This window comes from Triplophysa dalaica, chromosome 17 (assembly GCF_015846415.1).
Source record: "Triplophysa dalaica isolate WHDGS20190420 chromosome 17, ASM1584641v1, whole genome shotgun sequence".
In the NCBI taxonomy this organism is placed as follows: domain Eukaryota; kingdom Metazoa; phylum Chordata; class Actinopteri; order Cypriniformes; family Nemacheilidae; genus Triplophysa; species Triplophysa dalaica.
Window position 1 is genome coordinate 11,609,190 of NC_079558.1, and position 25,130 is coordinate 11,634,319.

General features: G+C 38.2%; 1 protein-coding gene across 12 annotated transcripts in view; it reads left to right on the plus strand.

Moving 5' to 3' along the window:
• Window positions 1–25,130, plus strand: part of LOC130439343 (protein shisa-6) — a 59,997-nt gene that overhangs the window by 32,491 nt on the left and 2,376 nt on the right. For 2 of the 12 annotated variants that reach the window (XM_056771918.1, XM_056771925.1), the window contains 4 exons: window positions 7,045–7,083; window positions 13,536–13,592; window positions 15,140–15,160; window positions 18,756–18,938. In XM_056771918.1, the coding sequence (XP_056627896.1) occupies window positions 7,045–7,083; window positions 13,536–13,592; window positions 15,140–15,160; window positions 18,756–18,938 (300 nt within the window). The remainder of the gene's footprint in view (window positions 1–7,044; window positions 7,084–13,535; window positions 13,593–15,139; window positions 15,161–18,755; window positions 18,939–25,130) is intronic. The other 10 variants (XM_056771920.1, XM_056771919.1, XM_056771922.1 and 7 more) reach the window with 10 other exon arrangements.

Genomic DNA, 25,130 nt, shown 5'->3' on the forward strand with positions numbered 1-25,130 from the left:
ATTCGTTTTCTGAGCAACCAGGCACTAGACGGACATCTGGTCAAGACACAGTTTTTTTTGTGTATCGCACCAGACTAGCAGGGCAGTGTTGGCTTGCTCACTGGGAGACTGCATTATTTATTTATTAATTAGATATTATTTATTAGAATGATCTTGCTTGTTCTATAAACACCATGCACTGTACTGTGTTTTACCTTTTCTGTTTTTCCTGTTTGCCCCTGTAAAGCTGCTTTGGAACAATGCACATTGTGAAAAGAAATAAATAAACTTGAATTTAATTGACTGCACGCCACTCTGATAAGATGTAGTTCAATTTTTGAAAGCGTGCTTCATGACATATGCGTTCTGTTTCATTCCATTGCACTTCCAAGCTCCCCTGTAAAGAGTGAACGCATTTTATATATTTAACTTTATAGATCCTAATTATTGCTAAATACAAATGTTTTTTTCCTTTAATTTTCCCCTTAAAGTCAGCTTCTCTATCATGGCTGTTTATGTCGGCGTGCTAGTTCCATTCATGGTTTGGATGTTTTTATTGGTTTTGTTATTATCTAAATTACACTGTTTGACTAATCTTTTCTTCGCTTCCTATTGCTTTTGTAGTCACTGTTTCTATTTACTGCTCCACTTCTGCTTTTCGACTTCTGGTCTTGTGGTTTTAGCTAGATAAAGCAACATGTGCTGTTTCATTAACTCTGATTTTAACGTATTGGTTTAATGACTGTGTTCATACACAGATATTGTTAATAGAAGAATATAAAGGTATGAAACATGTTTTTTTCATTTACACTCTTGAATTTGGAAGACGCTTTTATCCAAAGTGACCTACACACATTGTACACATTTTAATAAAGTTGTATATATTTTCTAGGAGTTGAACCCATGATGCTTGCACTTTGCTGCACTGTTTTAGCTCTAAATGTTCAAGGTGATACACTAACAAAAGCTGAGGTTGAAAGCTGTATACCCCTGACAGGCAAAACTGCAACAAAACGAAATTCGGTTTTATCAAAGCTGTAAAGCAACGACAAAAACCAACAGGCAAAACTCACAAATTAAAAATATTTAGCCACGTCTTTTGTGTTGTTTCTTTTGTTCATGAAAAGGCGATCTGAGAATTGAATCTCCCAGTGAGTATGTCAAGATTCTAATTTGATGTTCCCCTCTTTTGTGGAAACAAATTCTAATTCATGAACTCGTTTCTAGCGAAACGTGACATCTCATGCTTAAATCTTTTATTTGAGCCCAATTCGGAGGTTTGAATTAAATTAGTTAGGTTATCTTGACCTTCTTTGGGAGTCAAGTCCCTTTTGAATTTGAAACCATAAAAACCATTATATCCTACTTGATGACAAGGGACAGTAACAGAACTGAATCTGACCTGATTTTTTACATCATGGGAACTTTACATAACACGTCAATATTTTCTTAGTTTTGCATAGCAACATTACTTACTGGATACAAAGGAAGTTTGGAAAATTCTAGACCCTTAAGGATTTTTTTTAAAGATATACATGCATTAGGGTTTCTTTGGGTGCTCTTGGACAAGACGCTCTCATATTACAATCACATGCCCGTTTCGTAACTGCTGATGGCTAAGGGGAACGAATTTGGAGAGGTCAGACATGTTTTTGTTCATTTTGTTCACATGCAATCGTGACTTGCCTTGAGAAATATTTTTGTGCTTCATCACGGTGCACAAAGAAAAAAACACTGGTATACATCAGCAGGCCCAAACGTAGATACAGCAATGACTTTTATGATCAGTGGTGTCGTTTCATCTTGCCTCCCAGGGCACTTTTTCCTCTATAATGAGCTTGTCAGCAAGCAAAAAGCTGTCATTTTTAGAATTAAAACCACCTTTTAACATTTGGTCATGTAGCTCAGTGGAAAGTGCAGAAATAACATTTGCCATAGCACATTACGCCATACCTGTCAACATACCTGAGAAAAACGTGAGACTCCCATGAAAAACGGGAGTGTAGACAGGAATGCATTACACCTCTTTTTCTGTTACTTCAGCTTCCTTCTTTTTCTCTTCTCTTCTTTATCTTTTCTCACTCCTTTACTTATTCCCTGGTTCTCTGGTTTTGTTCACACATCAGTAAAACATTGTCACTTCTGTTTGGAATGCTGTCATTAGTTGAATACATTATTCACAGTTATTTTGATAATATTTACCTTTGGTTATTTACCTGTATAAACATAACAAATTTGAGTAACACCTTGTAGTGAATAGGATTGTAAATTCCCAACCCTATGTGACTATAGCTGTTAGTTGTCATCGCAGATTGTTTTTCAGAATATTAATGTTATCAGTATTTACGGAGGCATAGCATGTATGGTTTTTCAGTCAAACTTATCACACTTCTTGACATGCACACATTCATTACAGAGAAAAGCATACATAATTCTGCAAATAAAATTAGTATGGTAAATAAGCACTATACCCAGAATATGCCACCAAACAACCATGCCCAATTAAACTGCTCATGTTTAGTATGCAGAATACTACGGATTCACACAGTGCTTTCTTTACTACAATGAATCATCACAAGCTGTGTGCCCTAATATAATATAATTAACTTGATTAAATTCCTGAAAGCAGACTTCTTGTTTTATCTGTTGTGTGGAAACTACCATGTGCAAAGGTTTACAGTTTCCATAAACCGCTGGATTGTGTGTTGAGGGTTTTGTGTACCACATACCTCAATGACTGACTTTTCAACCTTGTCCATTCTTGTTATACCAGTACATCATCAGAACTCTAGGTGTGATTCTTGCTTCAGTGTAATAGGTCTAGGATTCAGATCTTGGATGTGCTTCCAATCATTATAACCTTCCTATAGTCTAGGAAAGAAGCTTGCATAATTTTTGATGTTTTATTATATTTATAAACCTTGGCAAACATGACAAGAAATACTCCCCCATTCACTTGTACGTGTTTATTGAGCAGGCTTGCAATTCCTAATTTTGTGGCGCCCTTGACCCATCACAGCAACAGGCCAAAGAGCTTAACACAGCACCTATGTATTGTTATTTCCAAAATTGCTCCTTCACTATTCCCTATATAGGGAATGACATTTGAGTCCACTATATGGGAAAAAGGTCAAACATGAGGATTAAGTGATTTCAGACACGGATGCATTGGACAGTACTGTAGCGGACATTCGGTAAATAAGAGTGAAGAGTAGAGATTTCAGACACCACTCCTAAATGTTGGACACACAATATAGTGCACTACATAGGAGAGAGGGAGCGGTTTTGGACACGGGTTATGTCTGTGATTGCTAGTACTCAGCCTCCCGCTGACCAGACGGGAAAGAGGAGTCATCAGTGATGTTTATTGATCACACCTGTTGTTAATCAACAGAACCGGTGGAAAGTGGGAGGAGTAACACAAAACGAGGATAGAGAGTAGGATGTAAAATTAAAAATAACATGCGTGGATCTTATAATACTAACATTAACATCCACAGTCACATTTCCAACAACGGTCACACCAGCTTCTCCTCCACTTTACAGGTACAGTCACATGTGCATACAGACCCGGATGGCAATTGATTTGGTTTGTTAATATGCTAATGTCAGTGAGGCTCTGTGCTCGGGAACAAAAGGCCCCCTGTGAGTGAGCCGCTGTGCGGGATGTTTAATTAATGTGAGTTATTACTCCACCCGAGTGCTTATCGCAGCAAGTGTTGATTTTAGATACTTAGGACGGCGATGCATAGACAAACGAAGCTCGTAAATAACAAGCTGTGTTTTTAACTTACTGCAGTGAGACTGGCTGGGCTCCGGTCGCTGGCACGTTCACTGTACCGCTGAGGGGGTGTCAGGAAATTGAGACAGAAGTGGTTTGTGCATTTTTCCTGGAGTTGTCTGTATGCTAGCAGAGAAAGTGGTGCTTCTATTATTTCGAATTGAAGTTGCTAAAAAAATGCCATGCTGTGTTCTTTGTGAATGAGTTGTTTGTATGTTTAAACAATATGTTTTTTACCTTCAGAGTAAACAGAGTGCTATTATATTGTTTCAAGAGATGTTACGTGACCCTCTAAGAATAAAAAACAATCATTTTCAAATTGTTTAGCCTTAAAGGTCTAGTGTATGAAATTCAGCTGCATATTAATACTAAAAACATTTATTTATAATCTTAAATGTGTTACATAGTTCTATAAAATAAAATAAACATTTTACTAGATGTCTGTCTTCCCCACCATTAAAAATCATCCTGCTTTTTAATTACATTAGTTGTATTTATAACTCACAATAAATAGTTTTCAGTAAATTTTAAATGTACATAATTGAACTGCATATAAATAAATTTCTATGAAATACAAAAGCTAGATCAACTTAGAAATTAAATTCAAACACTTCTTATTGGATAACCACAAACAGAAAAAATCAAGAAAATGTTGCAGTCAAAATTGATTTTAAGGAGTAAAAGTAACATCAAATGAAAGCAGAGTTCTGTTTACCTAGGGTCACAATCTAAATGAAAATCTCTGTGAACATTAACTGCTGTGAATGAATCTGGTGGGCAGTTGGAGCACACAGTGTTCTGTCAGCACCTCAGTGACATCTTTGTGTTGCCTTGCCTCATTGGGTGTCTGCATCTCTATTGCAATTCTTGCCAAACGGTTCTCCGATTCAGACAGGCACTGCCCTCCACAATTGTCAGGCAGGTGTCATTCCACAGCCCGCAGCATCTGGCATTCCGTCTGTGCGGGGTCAGGTGGGACACCATCAAACGTGCTTTTGGAGTTTATTATTTTTAGATTGAATGGCCCATACGGGTGACTTTAATCTTACCAGGGAAAAATGCTGCTGTATCATAAAATCACAACTTTTCACAAAACCACATAAGCTCTGTTACAGAAAGAGTAAAATTACAAGGTGCTATTGCAGTGGAGATGTGGCTTAACGGGTCGTGCACATGTTCTGATACATTGTTAGGTGTGACTTGTCATCATATTGGGGATTTACCCTGTTATTTTTCACATGTACTGTGACATATTAAGCGGGGGTGCTCACATGGAAGCATGATTTTAAATCTGGCTTGCAACATAAAAGATTCCCCCTCTGCAATAGATTCTCTCCTTTTTGTGTTTTAAATAAATAAAAACAGTCTATAATGAAACTTCAAACAATCAAATCCAAAAGGATTTCTGTTGCAATAAGTTGTTAATATGCATCATATGGCTTTATAGTACTGGGACTCACAGATTGTACTTTTACACTTAACAGAGCATTAAACTCATCTAATTCTGGTGTATGTCAAAAATGGTTCTAAAAAACCAAGCCAGATGTTTTATGAGGAATGCAATACATCAACATCACTTTCTCCATCTAACAATCTAACACTGTGACCTGTTCTTGAGCAAAACTCAACACCTTAAAAGAGATTTCCGGTTTTAACCTCCTGTAGAACATTGTCCGCTTACAGCAGGACAAAGTCAACCGGAGTGGGTTGCCGGACAACGCCATGCCTCTGCAGTTTGAATCTCACCGAGAAATTCAAACCCCTTTTTTCTGTGCTTGTGAGGGTTGTGGGTTAAAAAAGGCTGATATTTAATCAATAATGATGGATCAAAGCGCTACACATCTGCTAGCCTGTGGTAACAGCGCACTACTGTTTGCTACATCGCTGTAGCTTTTCATCTGATTCCTTTTTTTTTTTTTTACATTTTTTCACCTCATTTTTGATCACTGTAAGGACAGCGTTAACCAAAACCTAAAGCTTTTGAAAAAACTCATGAAGCCAAGTAGGAGCTTTGGAAAGATATAGTTAGCTGAATGGGAGCTTCACTTTGATAAAATCAGTTATATCGTATGTATGGCCACACGATAGGTGACTTGCCGGATATTGATAATGGAAAGAAAAAGGGGGTTTAGACCATGATTCAGGGTGTTGTACTGGTGAAATTGAATTTTCCTGCCACCTCAGATTTGATGTGAATGCTGAAGTCAACTATTATCCTGCCATAAGCTAGGAGCAGATTACAGGCCTTTCCAACTCTGACAGTCATTCTGTGCCACAAAGATGGGAATAGACATGTTACAAAGAGAAACTGAACAATACTCAGAATATGAGACGTCAATCCAAATATTTACAAAATATAAGGTGAAAACTTTCAAAGCATTGACATTTCTGTTATTTTGGATGTAAATGTTGTCCGATACCTTCCTTGTCTAATATGAACACATGATTGTATGAATTTTTGTGCAAAAATGTACATTCACTGAATGGAAAAAAATGTATATTCACTAAAAGTGACACGTGTCCATTGATAGCACGTTTTTTTGCGTTTACGCTGTTTAAGGGCCCACCAAATTTGTGCTTAAAGTGGAGGTAACATGCCATTTCATGCATTCTGACATCTTGCACTGTTAAACGAGTTGAACGTCTGACATCGATTCAGTCTGCCAGAGTTTGTACAGGTTTCGGAAAGCTTTTTTCCAATGTATATTCCCATATTGTAACAAGGGTTCTAAGTCCCTTGTTGGAAATTCTCCCGGAGCGTGAGAGAAAATACCATATAGAAATAACCGCACAGTATCTGTCTTTTATAAATTTGATCAAGTTTCAGCATCTGTAGTGCCTGGTTAAAATGGATTACGAGTTTCGCAAATGAGAAGTGGCGCCGCCGTTAAGTGAATTCACCCCTTTGTGTTCTAATGTTTATTCAAATGCATACTGTTTCATGCTCGCAGAAATAAATACAGCATTTTTCAGAACGCATTCATTTAAATGACGCATTTCTTTCACCACGACTTCAATCCCTCTTGCGTAGCTGCACAGTGATTCATTCTTTCCTAATTAATTTTGTCTAAAGCCATTGTTTGCCAAGCGGAAGGACAACTTAGACATTAATCTCTTCTCGGAGTGACAATTCTTAAAATAAATGGTACCCTCCCCTTCCCAGAGATCACATTATTATGGATATTTCACTCCCTCACAACAAAGTGTGCTTGTATTTAGTGCCACAGTCTCTTCTCATTCATTCACTCACTCACACCTTCACTCTGCCTGGTTGTGTCTTCTAGGGGAAAAGCAATGGCCGGTCCGCTCTCAAAGTCATCATGGTAGGAATGCCAATTTTGTGTAGTTGACTGTTTCTTTCCTTCGGCCTCTGTCTACGCCCTTTGTCTGTGTTTGTGGTGGATGTGTAAGTCTGTGTAAAACTCACTCCTCACCATGTAGCTCTGTGGAAAATGGTTGATTAGAGCTTTGTTCTGTAACGTCTCTCATTGAAAGCCAAGCATTCTTTTCCTGCTTAATCTGCACCCCTGCAGTGTCTTTGTTCCTCTGGACTTTGCTTCTTTCTCCATTGCTTCGGCTTCTGAGCGCCTCTGGCTTCGTCACACAGAGGAGCACACATGCTAGCGCAGGGATAAAGACAGTTTTGAATGATGTTACTTCTTATTAATTAAAGGAGACATCAGGAAAATCTGTGCTTATCCCTGTGGGCAACGTGATGATGCTCATTGCAAAAGAAGACTTCGGCTGGCATCAACGAACCTGGTATGTGCAAGAGAAAAAAGGATCTCTTTATAATTTTGTATATGTATTTTGTTTTTGTTTTTAGAATATGGACATTTTTTTGAAGTGAACTGTTGTTATTACATGCTTGCTACATGTTGTTACAAGGTGACTACAAAACACACATATTATAAAATGTATGCTTCTGTGAAATAAAACCAATGTATCACTCTCACCAAAATTAAAACACATGTAAAATTTCTGTAATTTATTATCATTATCAGTTGCTCACAGACTCTTTAACGTGGTGTTTAGCATCGACTGCACGCTTCTGGGTATGGGTCAATGTCCGTGAAATTGCTGGATGTCTGTGGTTTTGCTATATGAGTCAGTGGAGTACTTTTCATTCAGATCCCAATAAAGAAATTGTATAATCGCTTGGAGAGCCAAATCAGTATGCATTTGTCAATGTACAAAAAACTTTTAATGCCAAATACAGCTTTGCTTGAGGAAGTCTGTTCATGAGTAAATATAATTTAAATGATAAAGAACTCTTTCTTGCAGATGATGTTACTGGTTTGCTATTATATGTCTCAATGACAGAACAGACCTGCATCATACATTTTTGTCAGGATAGCTCAAACCTTGGACAAAAATGACAAATTACCTTAAAATATCTATAGGGCAAATTTCCACACATGTAGAGCTGTGATGGCATTTAACATTTCACAATTAAATGTTAACCGTTTTTGTCAGTGGTTAAATGCCAAACCCTAGTGGCATTGCGTTTGTCAAAAACAGAGAGGAAGGGCAAGCCATTTGGATTCAAACTGTCAGCAGGTCCGTTGGGGCAAACCTTGTACTCCCACAAGACCATTAGTGCCCGAGCAGCTCTTCATGCACTGCTTTGGTAATAAAATACCATTTAAGTGCATTTAGAGCAGGTTCATAAGCAGACACAACTTCTGGAAGGGAACGTTGCGTTCTTGTTCTCAAGCCCTCCCACCTTCTCACGTCGACTCTGTCTCAATCCCTTCCAGGCCTCTCATTAGTCTGAACAGCATCACCTCTTGAGAGCAGAGGGGAGTTGAGTGTCTTCCAGAATATGCGTCATTCTCGTTGTTTTTGTGTTTAATATGATTGGGGGTTTTGTGACGATTTGTGTGTTTTTCTTTGATATTTCTAATGTGTAAGGCCAGCTCTTGTGACAAAACAAAATATGTACTCAAACAAGCAAATGTATTTGTTTTTGCTGTATGATGTGCTTGGCATGCCGAATACTTACTGACCTTACTGTGAGATATTGTATTCACGAAGGATGCTGTTAATTCTTGACAACATGAGGCTGGACTGAGACATGAGGGAACATTGCACTGGAGGCAACACAGCTGTTCATGCAAATGTTCTCACATGACCTTGTTTCCTCTTTTCTTGTTTTTTTTCTAACAACTTTTGATGTTATTTAAACTTCAATTAGAAAAACGAGTATGCTTTGTTCATAAATGAACTACATTGAACTTGTATATCTGTAGGTTTTGTCTAATTTTACATACTTTTTTTGTATTGCTGTTTTTATTGTTGATTTTCAGATTTGTTTTAAAGCTCACAGAATAATGCTGATATCTCAAACTATTTTTTAACACAAGCTCAGTTAGAATTTGTAATTTTATGCTAGTGATGTGTGAAAACGTTTCAGGAATGTGTGTAAAACGATGACAAAAGCTACCACCGTCGATGATGTTTAAACATTTCATTCCCTAGTAAAAATGCAACAGAAATGTCAAATTACTGAATCATTGCTGGGCCATCTGGACATTACTATTCATACTGGAATGAGTGTTGTTGTCAGGTTATATCAGATGTGAAACAGGAGTATGTGCAATGTGACGATTTATCGACTGTAGGCATTGGGATCAGTTTGCCAGCCGTACTGATTTTGTTGCAAAAGACCACATCAACATTTGTGGTGTCTGATTCATCCAAAGTGCATTTCTTCACAGAACGGGGTGGATGTTAAAATGATATACAGTTAACAGCTTTTTAAACCAACACACACTCGCAGCTCTGGATAACAATTATATCATCATCTTTAAAGGTAGCTGATTTTATACACCAAACAAAGCTAACATTACATCATATTACCTTGTTCAGAGAAATTAACCCAAATTTTCTACCGATGAAGACCACAAACGATATCCTCTCCTCAAGCTATTTATATTCACCATTAACCTCGCGCCATGTTATAAGCAATCCACTCCAGCCCCATCTTGTTGACTAAATTACTTTAGAGATTCAGGCCGAGAAAGCCCAAATTGCACATATGCTGAGAGGGAGAGTCTGACAGAATACCGGTTTGTGATTGGCTGAGAGAGCAGACCTCCTGGCCGGACTTCAACTAACCGTCTCCTCAAAACCTACTAATTGGTCCCCAGATTAAAGCAGGATCATTGAACTGGACGATGCTTCTTATTAATTAGAGCTCACGGCTGAGCTTTGAGCTCTGGCTTTTCATATGTGCCGCCGTGAACGCAGTGGACCTGAGACGATTTTGGACAATGTAACCCCATAAATGGTCCTTAACTTTTACTTTGTCAGTTTTAATCAGGAATTTGAGATTTAAAGTGTAAAATTCGGAGTATGGATTAGGTTTAGCCTTTTTTTCTTAAACATGTGTTTTTTGTACCTCAGGGAGTCCTTAAAATGACTTTACTTTGCTGAGCAAATAAAACTGAAGTGGTGAGTTACGAATTAACATTTGTTTACATTCGGTAAACTAGTATTAAATGAGTTTTAAGTAACACCGTTCTTGAGGCTTTAAAGGAATGTCAGGTTAGGGAATGTACTAATGGACCCTGCTCTTGCTCTTTTGTTATATATACTCATAAATAAATGTTTTTCAAACGTTTTTGGTAGGGCTGTCAAACGATTTTTTTTAATCTAATTTATCAGAAGGTTTCTTGAATTCATTTTGATTAATCACAATCCTAAAAATAAATGAAAAATTCACATTTTCTGTGTACTGTTCTCAGAACAGAAAGATAAATGACAAGAAGCGGAAACATTTGTTTTTTTGTTTTTATTAATGACAAATCCAAAAAATAATTTTAATTCTAAACAATGTTGGCAACTTAGCCATTGCTCTTAGCAAATATAGGAATGGTGTATGGAACGTTTTTGTTTTTGAACAAACAACTCGACTTTCACACAATTGCATGTGGCCCTTTTATCTTTAATTTATTCATCTTTTAGCCAGTTGCTAAGGCAATCTAACTGGTTAATGCCCTGCATTCGGTGAGGGTGGTCTGCCACATGGTGACGCATGCCAGGCTTAACACCTGAAGTTGAAGCCCCAACAAATGAATGCTTGGCGTTAAGATGATACTTAAGGCTCGAGTTGCTTTGGTGAAACGAAAAGTCCTTCCTGCAGTGTGAGCAAACCACAAAATGTTTGTTTACTGTTCCATCTTTGTTTTTTTTATACTCTAACTGTCCATCCAGAGGGCCAACGGGTTCTTCGGACACCTCCATCTCGCTCGTGTCAGCCATAATGTTTATGCGACGAGGAATGAACTCTGCAGGGTTTGAATTGTGGGTAAAACATGGTGGTAATGCGTTTATGCGTTAATTCCAGAAATTAATCATCTCGTGTTAACGTGTTTATTTTGACAGCCCTAGTTTTAGATAATTTCTATTTAATGTTATCAATACTAGTTGCAAAGTTTTACACAAAGTATATTTGTTATTTCGACATCCTTGGGACTTGAAATCCATTGAAAGGTTAATATAATTTAACACCCTGTCTTCAAATCTATACATAATGCACAAACTACAGGGAAGCGCAAACATCCTCATCACATAGAAAAACAGAAGCAATTGACTCCGATTCTATTGAAACGGGGGTCCTCAGTCATCAGAGCTGCTTGACAGATGTAAATGGATGTTAAACTAGTCACTCTAATGCATTTTTAAACAGGCACAACAGCAGATATCCAGACGAGCATGACGCTGTGCTCCCTCTAGTATTCATCCATTTATCACGCCGCTTCATGAGCACATCTTTTCCAGCTCGGAATAGCTGTCATTCATCATTGTTCGCCACACCGCGGTCCTCACGCTGGATGCTGCGGTAGTCTGTCTCAGCATCCTTATGAGCACCCCATCCCTTTGGCTGAGCTGAATACTTTCAGCAGCGTTAAAACATGGCTCTTGCGGATTCACACTCTTGTGGCAGACTTGATGACAGATGACAGAGCTACTTTGGTCCTGCAATTCAGAAAGGAGGGAAAATATAAATGTCGACTGGTGACCCTGCGTCAACGTGAACTTTAAATTACATGCTTGATGATGATAATCACTTGTGTTTTGAATATGTGGAACTAATATATTAGTTACTAACTAACTAACTAGTGTTTTCCACATTCTCATTACTGCGGCAAGATTCCACCAATAATAATGCATTCTGATTCCCGTAACTCTTTTGGTTGTAAAATGAGTTGTTTGTTGCTGATGCATATTTCCACATATGGTTTATTTACACTACATGGCCAAATGTGTGGGGAACTAATTATCAGGTTTGTCTACGTCAGACGAAACAGGTGCGTTAAATGAAGCACATAGCGCTGCAATTCTCTTAGCCAATTTCTGTTCCAACAATACCGTTCTATGCTCATTAGGGGAAAAGTTCACCCAAAAATAACAATTCTATCATCACCTGTTTCTTCTTTGAGAAACAAAATAATGTATTTTGAGAAAGAACAGTACAAATATAAATACAAATAAACAAATTCTAAATATATTTACTTGACAAGAAAAGTGACATTATAATTGATATTATAAAATATAGTGAGTTCATGCCTCAGGCTCCCCGTGACCCGAGGTAATTCGGATAAGCGGTAGAAAATGGAATGGAATGGAATGGAGTTCATGCCTAAAAAAAGGAAAAATTTCTGACGATTGAAAGAAAAATAAATTTAAGTACTCAATAAAGAGATTTAAACTTAAAACAATTCTTCGCCCACTGGAAAAAAAATGAGTTTATGCTTGTTACGTTTAAGCATAAACTCGCTTAACACAAAAAAGAAAATTCTGTCATCATTTACTCACCTTCGAATTGTTCCAAATCTGTATACATTTCTTTGTTCTGATGAACACAGAGAAAGATATTTGGACAGATTTTGCCCCCGATTGACTCCCATAGTAGGAGAAAACAATGGTAGTCAAAAGTGCCCCAGAACTGTTCGCTGTGCTACATTTAAAAAAAAAATCCTACTATTGGAGTCAATGGGGGCGGGGGGTTATAAGCATTCATCCAATATATTTCTCTGTGTTCATCAGAACAAATATATTTATACAGATTTGGAACAATCGAAGGTAAGTTAATGATGACAGAAAAAATACTAAATATGTTATGTCGTTTCGCTTTTTGACAAAATGTAGTTTATTTCAAGAATTGTTAGATATTTGATCTATAAAACAAGACATTAAAACAAAAAAAGCAAGAATTTTTGTTTTTTGCTGTGAAGTCAATGGGAGTCCATGTTTGTGGTTACTAACTATCGTGTTCTGCAGAAGAAAGTCATTCCAGTTTAGAAGGACACAATGGTGATTAAATAATGAAAAATTTCAATTTGAGGGGAAACTATCTCTTCCAGTCCATAAAATAACTATTTTATTAGGTTCGAATTTAAATTCTCAAACATCATTGAACCCCAGGTGTGAACCAAACACCATCACCTGACATCAGTACCTCACCTTTCTGATGTTCCTGCACTTGAATGGAAGTAAATAACCAAAACATCCGTTTCAAAACCTTCTCAGAATAGTAAAAACTCGTAAGGCAGCAAATGGAAGAATGCATTTGGTTTTATACTAAGATTACTTTTTGGCCATGTAGTGTATTTTGTGACATTTCGCTTATTTCGCTATTAATGTGTACTCTTTCTGCTAAAGGTCATTTCTTCCATTTGGGCATTCACACTCTGGTTTAAAGCACATAGTCGGCCATGATTATGTTTACTTTGCCACCAAATCAGACATGTCATTGCTTTTTCTGCAGGAGCCCATCAACATAACCATCTTGGTCTTTCTAGCCCAACTCGAACGCCTAAAAATGGTAAGGACCATGTTTCTCATTTATCAGCACCATATCACACAATCCTGTTGTAGGATTATTGAAGCTTTCACTGTCATGAAGTATTCACGTGCCTACAATAGTGATTGGTCCTTTACACAGATCAATGGCATTGATCATTTTCATCACTATGAACACTGAGAAAAGATGAGAACCTTCGGTTTGACTTAAAGAAAGATGAGCGATACTGATTGTTCATGCCCTTATATGGTTTATTAACCTTCCAGATGCTGATGGTGTAATGTGGGGGGCTGTAAAGGTTCTCAGTAGTCAGCAGCAACCGCTCGGCTCGTTAACAATGATTAAATCATTGCTTTGGTGAACCAACTGGGATGGGGGAGGATGAGAGTCGAAATATGTATAGCTCTTTCTCCCAACAAGCTTTAAACCTTCCTTTTGGATCAGTATTTAAATGACAAAACCTGTTAATGCATTCACACAGAGAAGCTAATTCACCGCATGAAAAGAGATTCTCTTCCTACATATTGTCATTTATAATGACTTATGTAGCTTATGCATGTTTCTCTGGTCTGAAGCATTACAGGGTCAGCTCAGCCTGCAGCCGGGTTTTGTCACCAAGTCTGAATCTCTTAGCATCCAAGCAGGGATCCAGTCACTGGAGCGCGTACCAACAAAAACCCCTTGTGCCCTTATACTGCCATACACTAAAAAACCCTGTAATTTTACAGTTAAAAAATAGATTTTTCATGTATTCATGTACCTGTAATTTTATAGAATTTTACTGTTATTTTATAAAAAATGTTCATGTATAATGTAAAAACCTGTAATTTGTAAAAAAATCTGTAGAAATCTTTATTGGTAATACTGTCAAAACCCGTCACATCACAGATTTTTTTTTTTACAGTGATAATTTTACAGTTATTGTAACCTATCTATTTCTGGCATCACAGCTGCAGGAAAATTTCATTTTACTATTATAGATTTATTTTTTTGGCAGATATACAAGAAGTGTTGCATACATTTTTAGTAAAGCATGATGTCTATCAAGACAAAACGAAGAACATAAGTTAACACAACACCGAAAACCTGTCACCCTCCCCTAAAGGCCACCATAAAAATGAATGAAAATGAAATTTGTAAATAATAATAAAAAAGTAAATAAAATAAACATACACATTTATAAATTAAAGTATCAAATCACAAAAATAAGTAAAAAATGGATACTAAAAAAAATTCATTTTTTAACAGGATTTTTATACATTTTTATTTTGAAATGCTTCAAAAATGTGAAAACGATTGCAAATTTACTAGGACAAAATGGAAAATCTATAATTTTACAGGAAATACTGTATTTTATGTTATATTTAGCTGCCCCGTCTGCCAAATTTTTCCTGTATTTTTCCTGTATAATCAGTGATTGTTTTTAGTTTTGAATACTGTCCTTTAGAACCAAAATGTTGAGTCAAAACCTATGGTTCTAGATAACACAAAGCACCTCCCCCATTTCCATTGAATTTTCAACACAATGATGTTATTGAATTGGATTTGTTTTTCCTTGAATTGACCAGCTCACAGATCCCTAAGACACGGTAAGTCATATTCACGATCGTTATTGATTTGCTTTCTTTTCTGTTTATCCTTTTTCTTCCAATTTATGTTTTTCACCTCACACACCTCAAAACAACTAAATCCCATGGCATGTACAGAGCAACTGCAAAATGGAGTAAGAGCTGTATAAACATTGCTTGTCCTTCGTATTTACCCCACTGCAAGCACGCCACAAAACCACCCTCTCACTCACCAGCTCCCTGGAGTTTTTGTTTCATCCTAGCTCCTCTATTGCAGTGGTACTCACAGCCCTATTTTTAACCAGGGCTTGATCCCTGCCCTCTGTTCCCCCTGGTCCGATCAGGCTCACACTGGCGTGATGGGCACGTAGCCGCAGGGACAGGGGACAGGGAGCCATAGCACTACTCCCACGTCCACATCATATCACATCAGTCACTGAACCAGGGTCCTCCATTATCAATGAGACAGCTGATAGAATGTGATCGGTCAGGCCATGACCCAGCCCCTGTGACACTGTGACGTCGATTAATAACCACTAAACCCCTGTACAAATGTTCCCTAATTCTACACACTAGTGTCCTGATGACGTTAAAAATTGCAGTGTCCACAAATGTTACATACTATTACAGGGGTCATATCGTTTATCACATTGACCTTGAATTCTTAAATGGAAACGCTTGGTAAATATGCACAATAGCTTCTTATATAAGAAATTATTTATTCCACTTTGTTCCCCCCCCATATTGTCAATGTCATTCAAATCTGATGTTTGAAGTCACTTCCGGAACATTTAAGGGATATGTTCTCAGTATGTATATCCCCTCAGACTTCCACCCATGAGCTCCAGGATCAAAGAAAAGAAAACTATAAAAGATTAAAATGAGGCAATTTTTACTGATCCTGGTTACGTGTAGCACCTGCAAAGGCTTGGGCTGTTTGATCCCTGATCATTTTCAAACCAAAATGCATTAGTTTTAACACCTGTAACAAAGTGATGCATTGCAAAAAGCGTGATATTTTATGACAGTTAGAGACTGACAAAGTTACAGATCATGTCTAAGCAGCTCATCACTGTCTGGGAAAGGTGCATGTCTTAAAAGCCCAGCAGCCAAAACAGGATCAGAGACAGGGTGGAAAATGGTTATAAAATACTTATTTTGCCTCAGTTTTGAAGACATTATAAATCTAGGGAAGAAGTTTAAGCTGAAGTGTGAGATTATGGCACATTAAAGTACCAATGGCTCACTAATAGTTGCATATAATATCTTAATATCTTTAATTATTATCTGCATATCATCACTGACCGTCCGAAACCTCAGATGTCCAAACTCGCTGCTTTTCAGGAAATGGAAAAACGCTTTACTTTTATAATGATTAAATGCTGTGTTGTCAAAGTTGACAAGCACTTGTTAAAACTTTAAGGGCTGTCAAATAATTAATTGCGACTAATCGCATCCAGAATAAAAGTTTGTGTATACATATATCTGTGTGTGGTGCATATAATTTTTTTATTTTTAAACGAAATAACATTCACATATGTATACATATTTAGGAACTATAAACTTGCATTTATTTATATTTACAAATCATTTACAAGATATATAAATGTTTGTTCATTTTTATATTTATATTATTTAAATATGTGCATGTATTTGTTTTATAAAAACAAACTCAATATGCACAGGACACAGACATATATTATGTAAATCCAAACCGGGTGTGATTTATCGCGATTAATCGTTTGTCAGCCCTATTTTTATTGGTTAGACATTTGCAAAACTCAGTAAAACTGACAAACATACTCATGACTTATAATAATGATTTACAATATGGAGATATGGACAGGTTTCATAAGGACAGCAGCAATATTTATAAAATAAAACTTCAGCTTTAACTAGTAATATACAGTTGAAAGAAAAAGTATGTGAACCTTTGGGCTTACTTGGATTTCTTCATAAATTGGTCATAAAATGTGTTCTGATCTTAATCTAAGTCACAACAATAGAGAAACACAGTCTGCTTAAACTAATACCGCACAAACATTATACGTTTTCATGTTTTTATTGAACACAACATGTAAACATTCATAGTGCAGGGTGGAAAAAGTATGTGAACCTTTGGGTTTAATAACTGGTTGACCCTCCTTTGGCAGCAATAACTTCAACCAAATGTTTCCTTTAGTTGCAGATCAGACCTGCACAACGGTCAGGAGAAATTTTGGACGATTCCTCTTTACAAAAGTGTTTCAGTTCAGCAATATTCTTGGGATGTCTGGTGTGAATCGCTCTCTTGAGGTCATGCCACAGCATCTCAATCGGGTTGAGGTCAGGACTCTGACTGGGCCACTCCAGAAGGCGTATTTTCTTCTGTTGAAGCCATTCTGTTGTTGATTTACTTCTATGCTTTGGGTCGTTGTCCTGTTGCATCGTCCATCCTCTGTTAAGCTTCAGTTGGCGGACAGATGGTCTTAAGTTTTCCTGCAAAATGTCTTGACAAACTTTGGAATTCATTTTTCCATCGATGACAGTAATCCGTCCAGGGCCTGAGGCAGCAAAGCAGCCCCAAACCATGATGCCCCCTCCACCATATTTCACAGTTGGGATGAGGTTTTGATGTTGGTGTGCTGTGCCTTTTGTTCTCCACACATAGCGTTGTGTGTTCTTTCCAAACAACTCAATTTTGGTTTCATCTGTCCACAGAATGTTTTGCCAGTTGTGCTGTGGAACATCCAGGTGCTCTTTTGCAAACTTCAAACGTGCTGCAATGTTTTTTTTTGGACAGCAGTGGCTTCCTCCGTGGTGTCCTCCCATTAAGTCCATTCTTGTTTAATGTTTTCCTTTTTGTAGATTTGTCAACAAAAATGTTAGCATGTGCCAGAGATTTCTGTAAATGTTTAGCTGACACTCTAGGATTCTTCTTCACCTCATTGAGCATTCTGCGCTGTGCTCTTGCAGTCATCTTTACAGGACGACCACGCCTAGGGAGTGTAGCAACAGTGCTGAACTTTCTCCATTTGTAGACAATCTGTCTTACCGTGGACACATGGACATCAAGGCTTTAAGATATACTTTTGTAGCCCTTTCCAGCTTTATGTAAGTCAACAATTCTTGATCGTAGGTCTTCTGAGAGCTCTTTTGGGCAAGACATGGTTCACATCAGACAACGCTTCTTCAGAACAGCAAACTCAAAACTGGTGTGTGTTTTTTATTGGACAGGCCAGCTTTAATCAACACATCCAATCTCATCACATTGATTGGACCCCAGGTTGGCAGACTCCTGGCTCCAATTATCTCTTGGAGAAGTGATTAGCCTAGGGTTTCACATACTTTTTCCACCCTGCACTATGAATGTTTACATGTTGTGTTCAATAAAAACATGAAAACGTATAATGTTTGTGCGGTATTAGTTTAAGCAGACTGTGTTTCTCTATTGTTGTGACTTAGATTAAGATCAGAACACATTTTATGACCAATTTATGAAGAAATCCAAGTAAGCCCAAAGGGTTCACATACTTTTTCTTTCAACTGTATATGATATGAACCCTTTGGTGTTTCCACATCCATTATTACAGTGGAAATGTTTGAAATGCATTATTTTGCCTTTGCTTGGTTACAGATAAGATGGTTTCTCTTGTGTCGCCTGCAGAGAGCACCAGGATGAACAGTATCCTCACCTCACAGACCGAGCCATACGATCTGTCCTTCTCTCGTTCCTTCCAGAGCCTGTCTCATCTCCCCCCTTCCTACGAGTCTGCCGTGAAGGCTGACCTCAACAAATACTCCTCACTCAAGAGACTAAGTATGTGCCAGCCTAACATCTTTATTTCTGCTAAGCATGATCTCTATTTAAAGTCCCAGCATACTCAAGGTGAAGTTTGACGGATGCTGCCCACACTGCTCTGGGTGGGGTTTAAGAGTAGCATTTACATGACTAATTTAAAGAAAAGTCAACAAAAATCTGAAAAGTTTAAATGATAATTTATTCACCCTTGTAGGTGTATATGACAAGATCGGAGTTCTGTTAAATAATATCTTGGTTCTTCCTAGGTTTGTAATAGCAACGAAAAAAAGCTTGAAATACCACAAAAAGCTTGAAACAACACAAACATCCATCATAAGTAATCTATACGACCCCTGGGGATAAAAAATGTGTTATAAAATGAAACGAAATGCTTGTGAGAGAAAACTAGTAATATTTTAAGTTAATTTAGTGATCGATACATAAATGTAAACATCATACACCTTTGTGTGATGGAAATAAATACATTATGGTGCCACAAAAACGTGTATATCTCATTAATTCTTATATTTCATGAGCAGTCGTTGTATGCATTTTATCACGATGCAGCTAGAAAAAAAATTCATCAAAGTGAACGGGGCCATGTCATACTCACTTGTTTTTTACCTGCCTCCTAACCCCATATGTTTAATTGGCAATACAACGTTTTTTGAAAACATTAAATTTATTGGTTCTTGTGGTTTCTGCGTAGTTTAATTCGATTTGTAACAGTGCATTCACGAGACGTTCAAGAAACAAAAAAACAAGTGGGTGGAGCCATGACATAAAAATTTTTCATGGAGTTGTTCGCTGGTGAGCTTTCTAATTACCAAACAAAACTCGAAACCACTTTGTATTGGCCATATTTTGTACAAAATTACATCCCGTTCATTCTTTGATTTCGCTTGGGGTCTCATGTCTTACTGAGGAGATCAGGGAAGTTCATGCTTTTCCTTAGCCAGCAAAGATTTCTTTCTCCTGCCATTTCATTTTGAAACCCCTAAGTAATGATTTTTCATTGTGATAGACCTGTTATATTGATAGAGTTTTGCTGTGTAATAAGCTCTCCACTCATTATATTTCCCTAAGTGAAGAGTAAACTCCCCGAGGGTTGTGCAATTGCATAAAGAACGCACCAGCTCACCGCCATGCCTGAAATCCAAGCGAGGGCTCTAAAATTGACAGACCTGCTCATCTACAATTCCTCCACAATTGCTGAGCCTCCACCAGCGAAAACGTGCAGTCATACACTAAACTATTCATGGCACCAGACCCTCCTAAATGTTGTCCTGCGGCGGTGCCTCCTTCGTATCTCAGATTTGCCTCTGTAGCAAGTTTTTGTTGTAGGGAATAGCCAAAAGGCTTAGCTGTTTCCTTTGAAGCTTTGGTGATGTTCTGCAGTGACAGATCTAGCTGGATGCAGCCGGACAGGAAACCGTCTCGCCGATTTCTGCATTCTTGGTTCCTATTATTAACGTTCTAAGCATCCTCATCCATTTCGTGTGTTGATTTTACTAATATACACAGACCATCAAAGGAGACTCCTTTATGAAGAAAGATTAATTTAATCTTTAATCACAATAAACAGATTATGTGCCATTAATTTCCCCAAATAACGTAGCTTTCGTCCTCGCACCGAGCGAAAGATAAATGGAGCTATTTTTCTCTTTTATCTCTTAACCAACTGGATCTAATCCCCGCAAGAGATACGCTTTCTGATGTCCCACAAATATGTCTGCTATAACCTTAGGCTCTAAATGACGTGCCGTGTTTTATTTTTTCCGCACCTCTTGCAAGGGGTCTCGTCGTGGTTATTTAATTAATTCTCACTTAAAGAAAGATTTGTGGCTGTAATTTTGTTTGATACACTGCTTTATTGCATTCCACCATGATACGCTTCAAAATCATTGGGCTGTGAATGTGTGGAGAAATCTATCAAGTGTAACTGAGATCCCAAGGACATGAGCTCGCCCAGAATATTTTCAATACACCACGGAGCAAAGGATGATTTCATTATTTCCCGTTGTAATCATGCAGTTAGTTACAGTACAGTCACTCACTGTCCTGACTCGATGTGTTTGTGTCCTGAAGTTCTCAAGCTGGGGCATGAATTTCTTTGAGAAATTAAAGTGTCTGATTAGAATTTATCAAGCTTTTTAAAGTTATTCAAAGGCTTACAATATTATTAAAATCCTCCCGTTGACACAGCGGTGGGTCCAATATTGCATCAACAAATCTATAAGTAGTGAAGCACAAAACTAAACATTTATGGTACTGTGTCTTTTGAAGTGTGAGAACCTCACCTTTTTATTACCAGTCCCATCAATTGTGATATTACAATAATGACAAAATGATAAGGTCACAATCTTCTCAAAACCCCATACCCTGTGAAAATCCCGCAAATATTACATGTCATATTTATATCTTATATATTCTATTTTATGTTTATAAATCACAAAACATAGATGAGTTATTTATTAACTTAAAGCACTCGCTGTCAAAAATATATCACTGTATATTTGAATGGTCTATCACTTTAGAGATACATTTATGGGGTTTTAGACAATTAAAATTTTTTACTCCAATGTATGTTGGTAAGGCAGAGTTCAGGTAAAGCAAAACATGCACCAGACTTCATGAGTTTAAAAAAGATGAAAATATGAATTACTAAATCAAAATGTTTTTTTATCCTGCAAATAAACAAAAGTTGAAACGTTTTCTTTTTCATATAGTTATAGTGAATCGAGCTGTCAGGCTCCAAAATGTATGTAAGTATTGTTTTAGTAAGAAACAGAGAAATGCAAGATATAAGATCTTATCCGAATATTTTATCTTTAATAGTTATTGGCACATTCTAAAGAGCTTGAGAGGTGTAGAAATGTTTCTAATAGATAATAAATATGTATTAAAAATAATCGCTTTATAATACTTCAATGCTTTTTCGTTTTGAGCTTGACAATCAAAATCCTTATTAATTGACATTTTATTGAAACTGTTTAATAAATGCTGCTGTAGTGTATTTATTGTTAGTTCATTAGCTAATGCTACCTTACTATAAACGGCAATTGAGAATAATATATAGAGAAACGCATTTGTATAGAGTTGTTGTGAATCGTTTTATTTATTTACTTTACACATTTAAGACAAAGAGTGGCTTCTTTTAAGGTGCTAAAATGTAAAAAAAAAAAAGGATGCTTTTTGGCAGAACACAGGGCCGTCCCAGGCATGTGCAAGTTAAGATGTGGGGCCATACCTGGCTGGCGCTTTTTCTGTTGGTGTTCCATTGGTCAAATACGCAAATAGAATTTCAATGCTCAAAGTCAATAGTAGTAGCCTTTACATTTAGGTACATGCATTTGTGAGGGGAAACGATCTTGATCTCTCTTAAATTAATGATCTGCTTTCAGAATACAAGTCCAAGCAGGCTACAAGAAATTAAGTGTGCGAAAACATAGCACAAATCAAAGTTATATATTACATCAGTAAAACATACTTATTAAAGAGGTTCCCCTTCAGTCTGTCTCTCGATGTTGTGTTGAGAGTGGGGTTTGATCTTGGAACCTATCATCTCCGAGATAAATTTAAAACGGCAATAGGCTTTTGCGAATGGCCCGCCCACGCCAGTCTCTGCCCCGTACATACGGGTATAAAAGGAAGATGTCTGTGGTCATTCTCTCATCCTTTGTTCTTCGGAACCTTCTCGGTGTATGGTGTTGAGTTTATCTCTTCGAGATTCTCTCCTGCTGGACTTACGACGCAGAGCAGCGGACTTCTCCCTTCGGAGGGCAGGTTCCCCTTCGGTGAGCGGACTCTTCCCACCCAGCGGTGGACTTCCCCTCTGGAGTGCGAACTTCCCCTGGGCGTCTCGGCAGCGAGCTACAAATCTAAAAGAGCAGGACCTTTTCAGGGCCAATGATTTCTCACAGTTTTGACACCTGAACTGCACGTTGGGGTTCCAGCATGCAGTGGCACGGTTTGTCGTTAGGTGTGGCGGTCACAGTGGCTACATTCTCCGGAATGTTGCCGCAACCCGTCAGCTTCCTGAGCGCGACTACCGCCTCGGCAAGGTCGAACAATGAAACGGCGTGGGTGATCGGGGGTTCCTGTGGATGTCACTCCGCCAGCTTCGGCTCACGGGTCATCCATGCCCCGGCACGCTCTCCTGGCTCATCCCTGATGGGCGGCGGTGTACCGTCCCATAGCGGGCAAGACTCGACAACGTGCTCTGTCATAACATCTGATAGCTACCTCCGGTCATCGAATGCGAAGCGTGCTTCCCCGGGCTGACCCGGATATGTACGTGGAGCTCACTAGACATGGAGTATGCCGTTCGCGGCATGCTCCTCTCTGAAGGGCTCAGGGAGCTGTTACTTTCCTGGACGGTGAAGCAGCTACCACCTAGGTGGACTAGCAGCCAGGGTGCACCTTGGATGCTGCCACTTGGAGAGGTCGACCAAGTCTCCCTTCCAGGGCATGTAAGCTCTTTGACACTCGTGTCGAGGAGTTATGATGCTGTGGGTTAAGCTGCTTTTGCCCTCCACGCCATGGCGGTCAATAAGGTCCAAAATGTTATGGCGACCCTTTGGATCATATGCCAGAATGTTTGGATCTGGTTGATGGGAGGGTCGACCTGACTGCGCACCGCCACAGGCCTCTCGCCTCGGCGACGAAGGTCATGGCGAGTGTCCTGGGTCCATGATAGTGGTCCAAGGATCTGTGGCTCAATCTTGTGTGATGAAGCTCAGAAGGTCCCCCTTCTAGGGCATCGAGCAAGCAAGGCTGTATTGTGACACTGTGGAGATTTTCTGTGGTGAAGAAGCAGACTGTTCCACCGTGACCCGGCCACCTATTGGTTGCACAACGTCGAGAGACCGACTGAAGGGGTCATGCTACAACGCTTTGCCAATCCCCTTGCAACCGGGAGATACCTCTCAGGTTCCTCAGCACAAAGGGTTAGTGATTGACCGCCACCATCTTCCTTTTATACCCGTATGTACGGGGCGGGACTGGCGTGGGCGGGCCATTCGCCAAAGCCCATTGCCGTTTTAAATTTATCTCGGAGATGATAGGTTCTAAGATCAAACCCCAATCTGTCTTTCAACACAACATCTCGGAGGTTACAGACGTAACTGAGACGTTTTCCTCATAAATATATTAAAAAAACATAATGTAAACTTAAGATCATTGTGATGGTTGTACACAGCTTTGGAAGCCATGTGTGCAAGTGACGGAGATGGCTATGGCAGCTGGTTCAGTCGTGCGGAGTCCGTGCCACAATCAATACTCCACCGTACAAGACAGCCCGGTTTAAAATAATGTGCAGTCAGCAGTTCGCGTCATGCTTTTCTTGCAATTTCCTCTTATGGGTTCTTTTTTTGCAGGAGAAGTGTGTTCAACGCCAACGCGCAAGCATTTGCCGTTGTTACAAACAAGAATACCTGATTGTGATAGCGAGTAAAAAGATTCTGCATCAGAGAACTGAATACAGAGAACAAAATGCAAGTTTTTAGATGTTTTAGATGACTTACATATAGCTCAGATAATTATTTAGAATAAACTCATACTTAAATAAAACAACTTAAATCAGTTATTATTCATATTTTTCAAGTTTCCCCTTGCCGCAGGGCCCCCTAGAGGTCTGGTGTGGTCGCACCAGTTGCACTACCCAAAGGACAGCCCAGCCAGAACATAATTCATCTTTGCTTGGTTTCACAGACAAGCCTTAAGGCTAGTCCAGGATTACGAATGTTTAATACATGTATGTCTTAACTGCAGATATCTTGCCCTGACAAAAAAAAGATGTTAATACTGTTGTTTTTATTATTATCTCAAGATGCACACCGGTAATGTTTTATCTAAAGCATTTTTATAAAAGAGATTTAAATATCCTCATTTATCTAAAGTATAGTTTTCATATAAAACTTTTCTCTGAAACTGGGCCATAATTACAGAATTCCCTAGTTCCATAGTTGATATTACTATTCTTTTTTTTTTAAAGTTAAAAATAATGTATTTAAAACTTTTGAATACTAGTCTACTTGTGGAATTTACTGGATTGTGAGAAGTGAGGTTTAATAACCAGAATAAAGCCGGATAGTGAAAGGGGCAAAAAGTATGATGACGTGTGATGTATAACAAAAAGAAAAGCCATTTCAAAGACAAATACAATCTATTGCACTTATAAACTAATATACATTAAATAATATACACAAT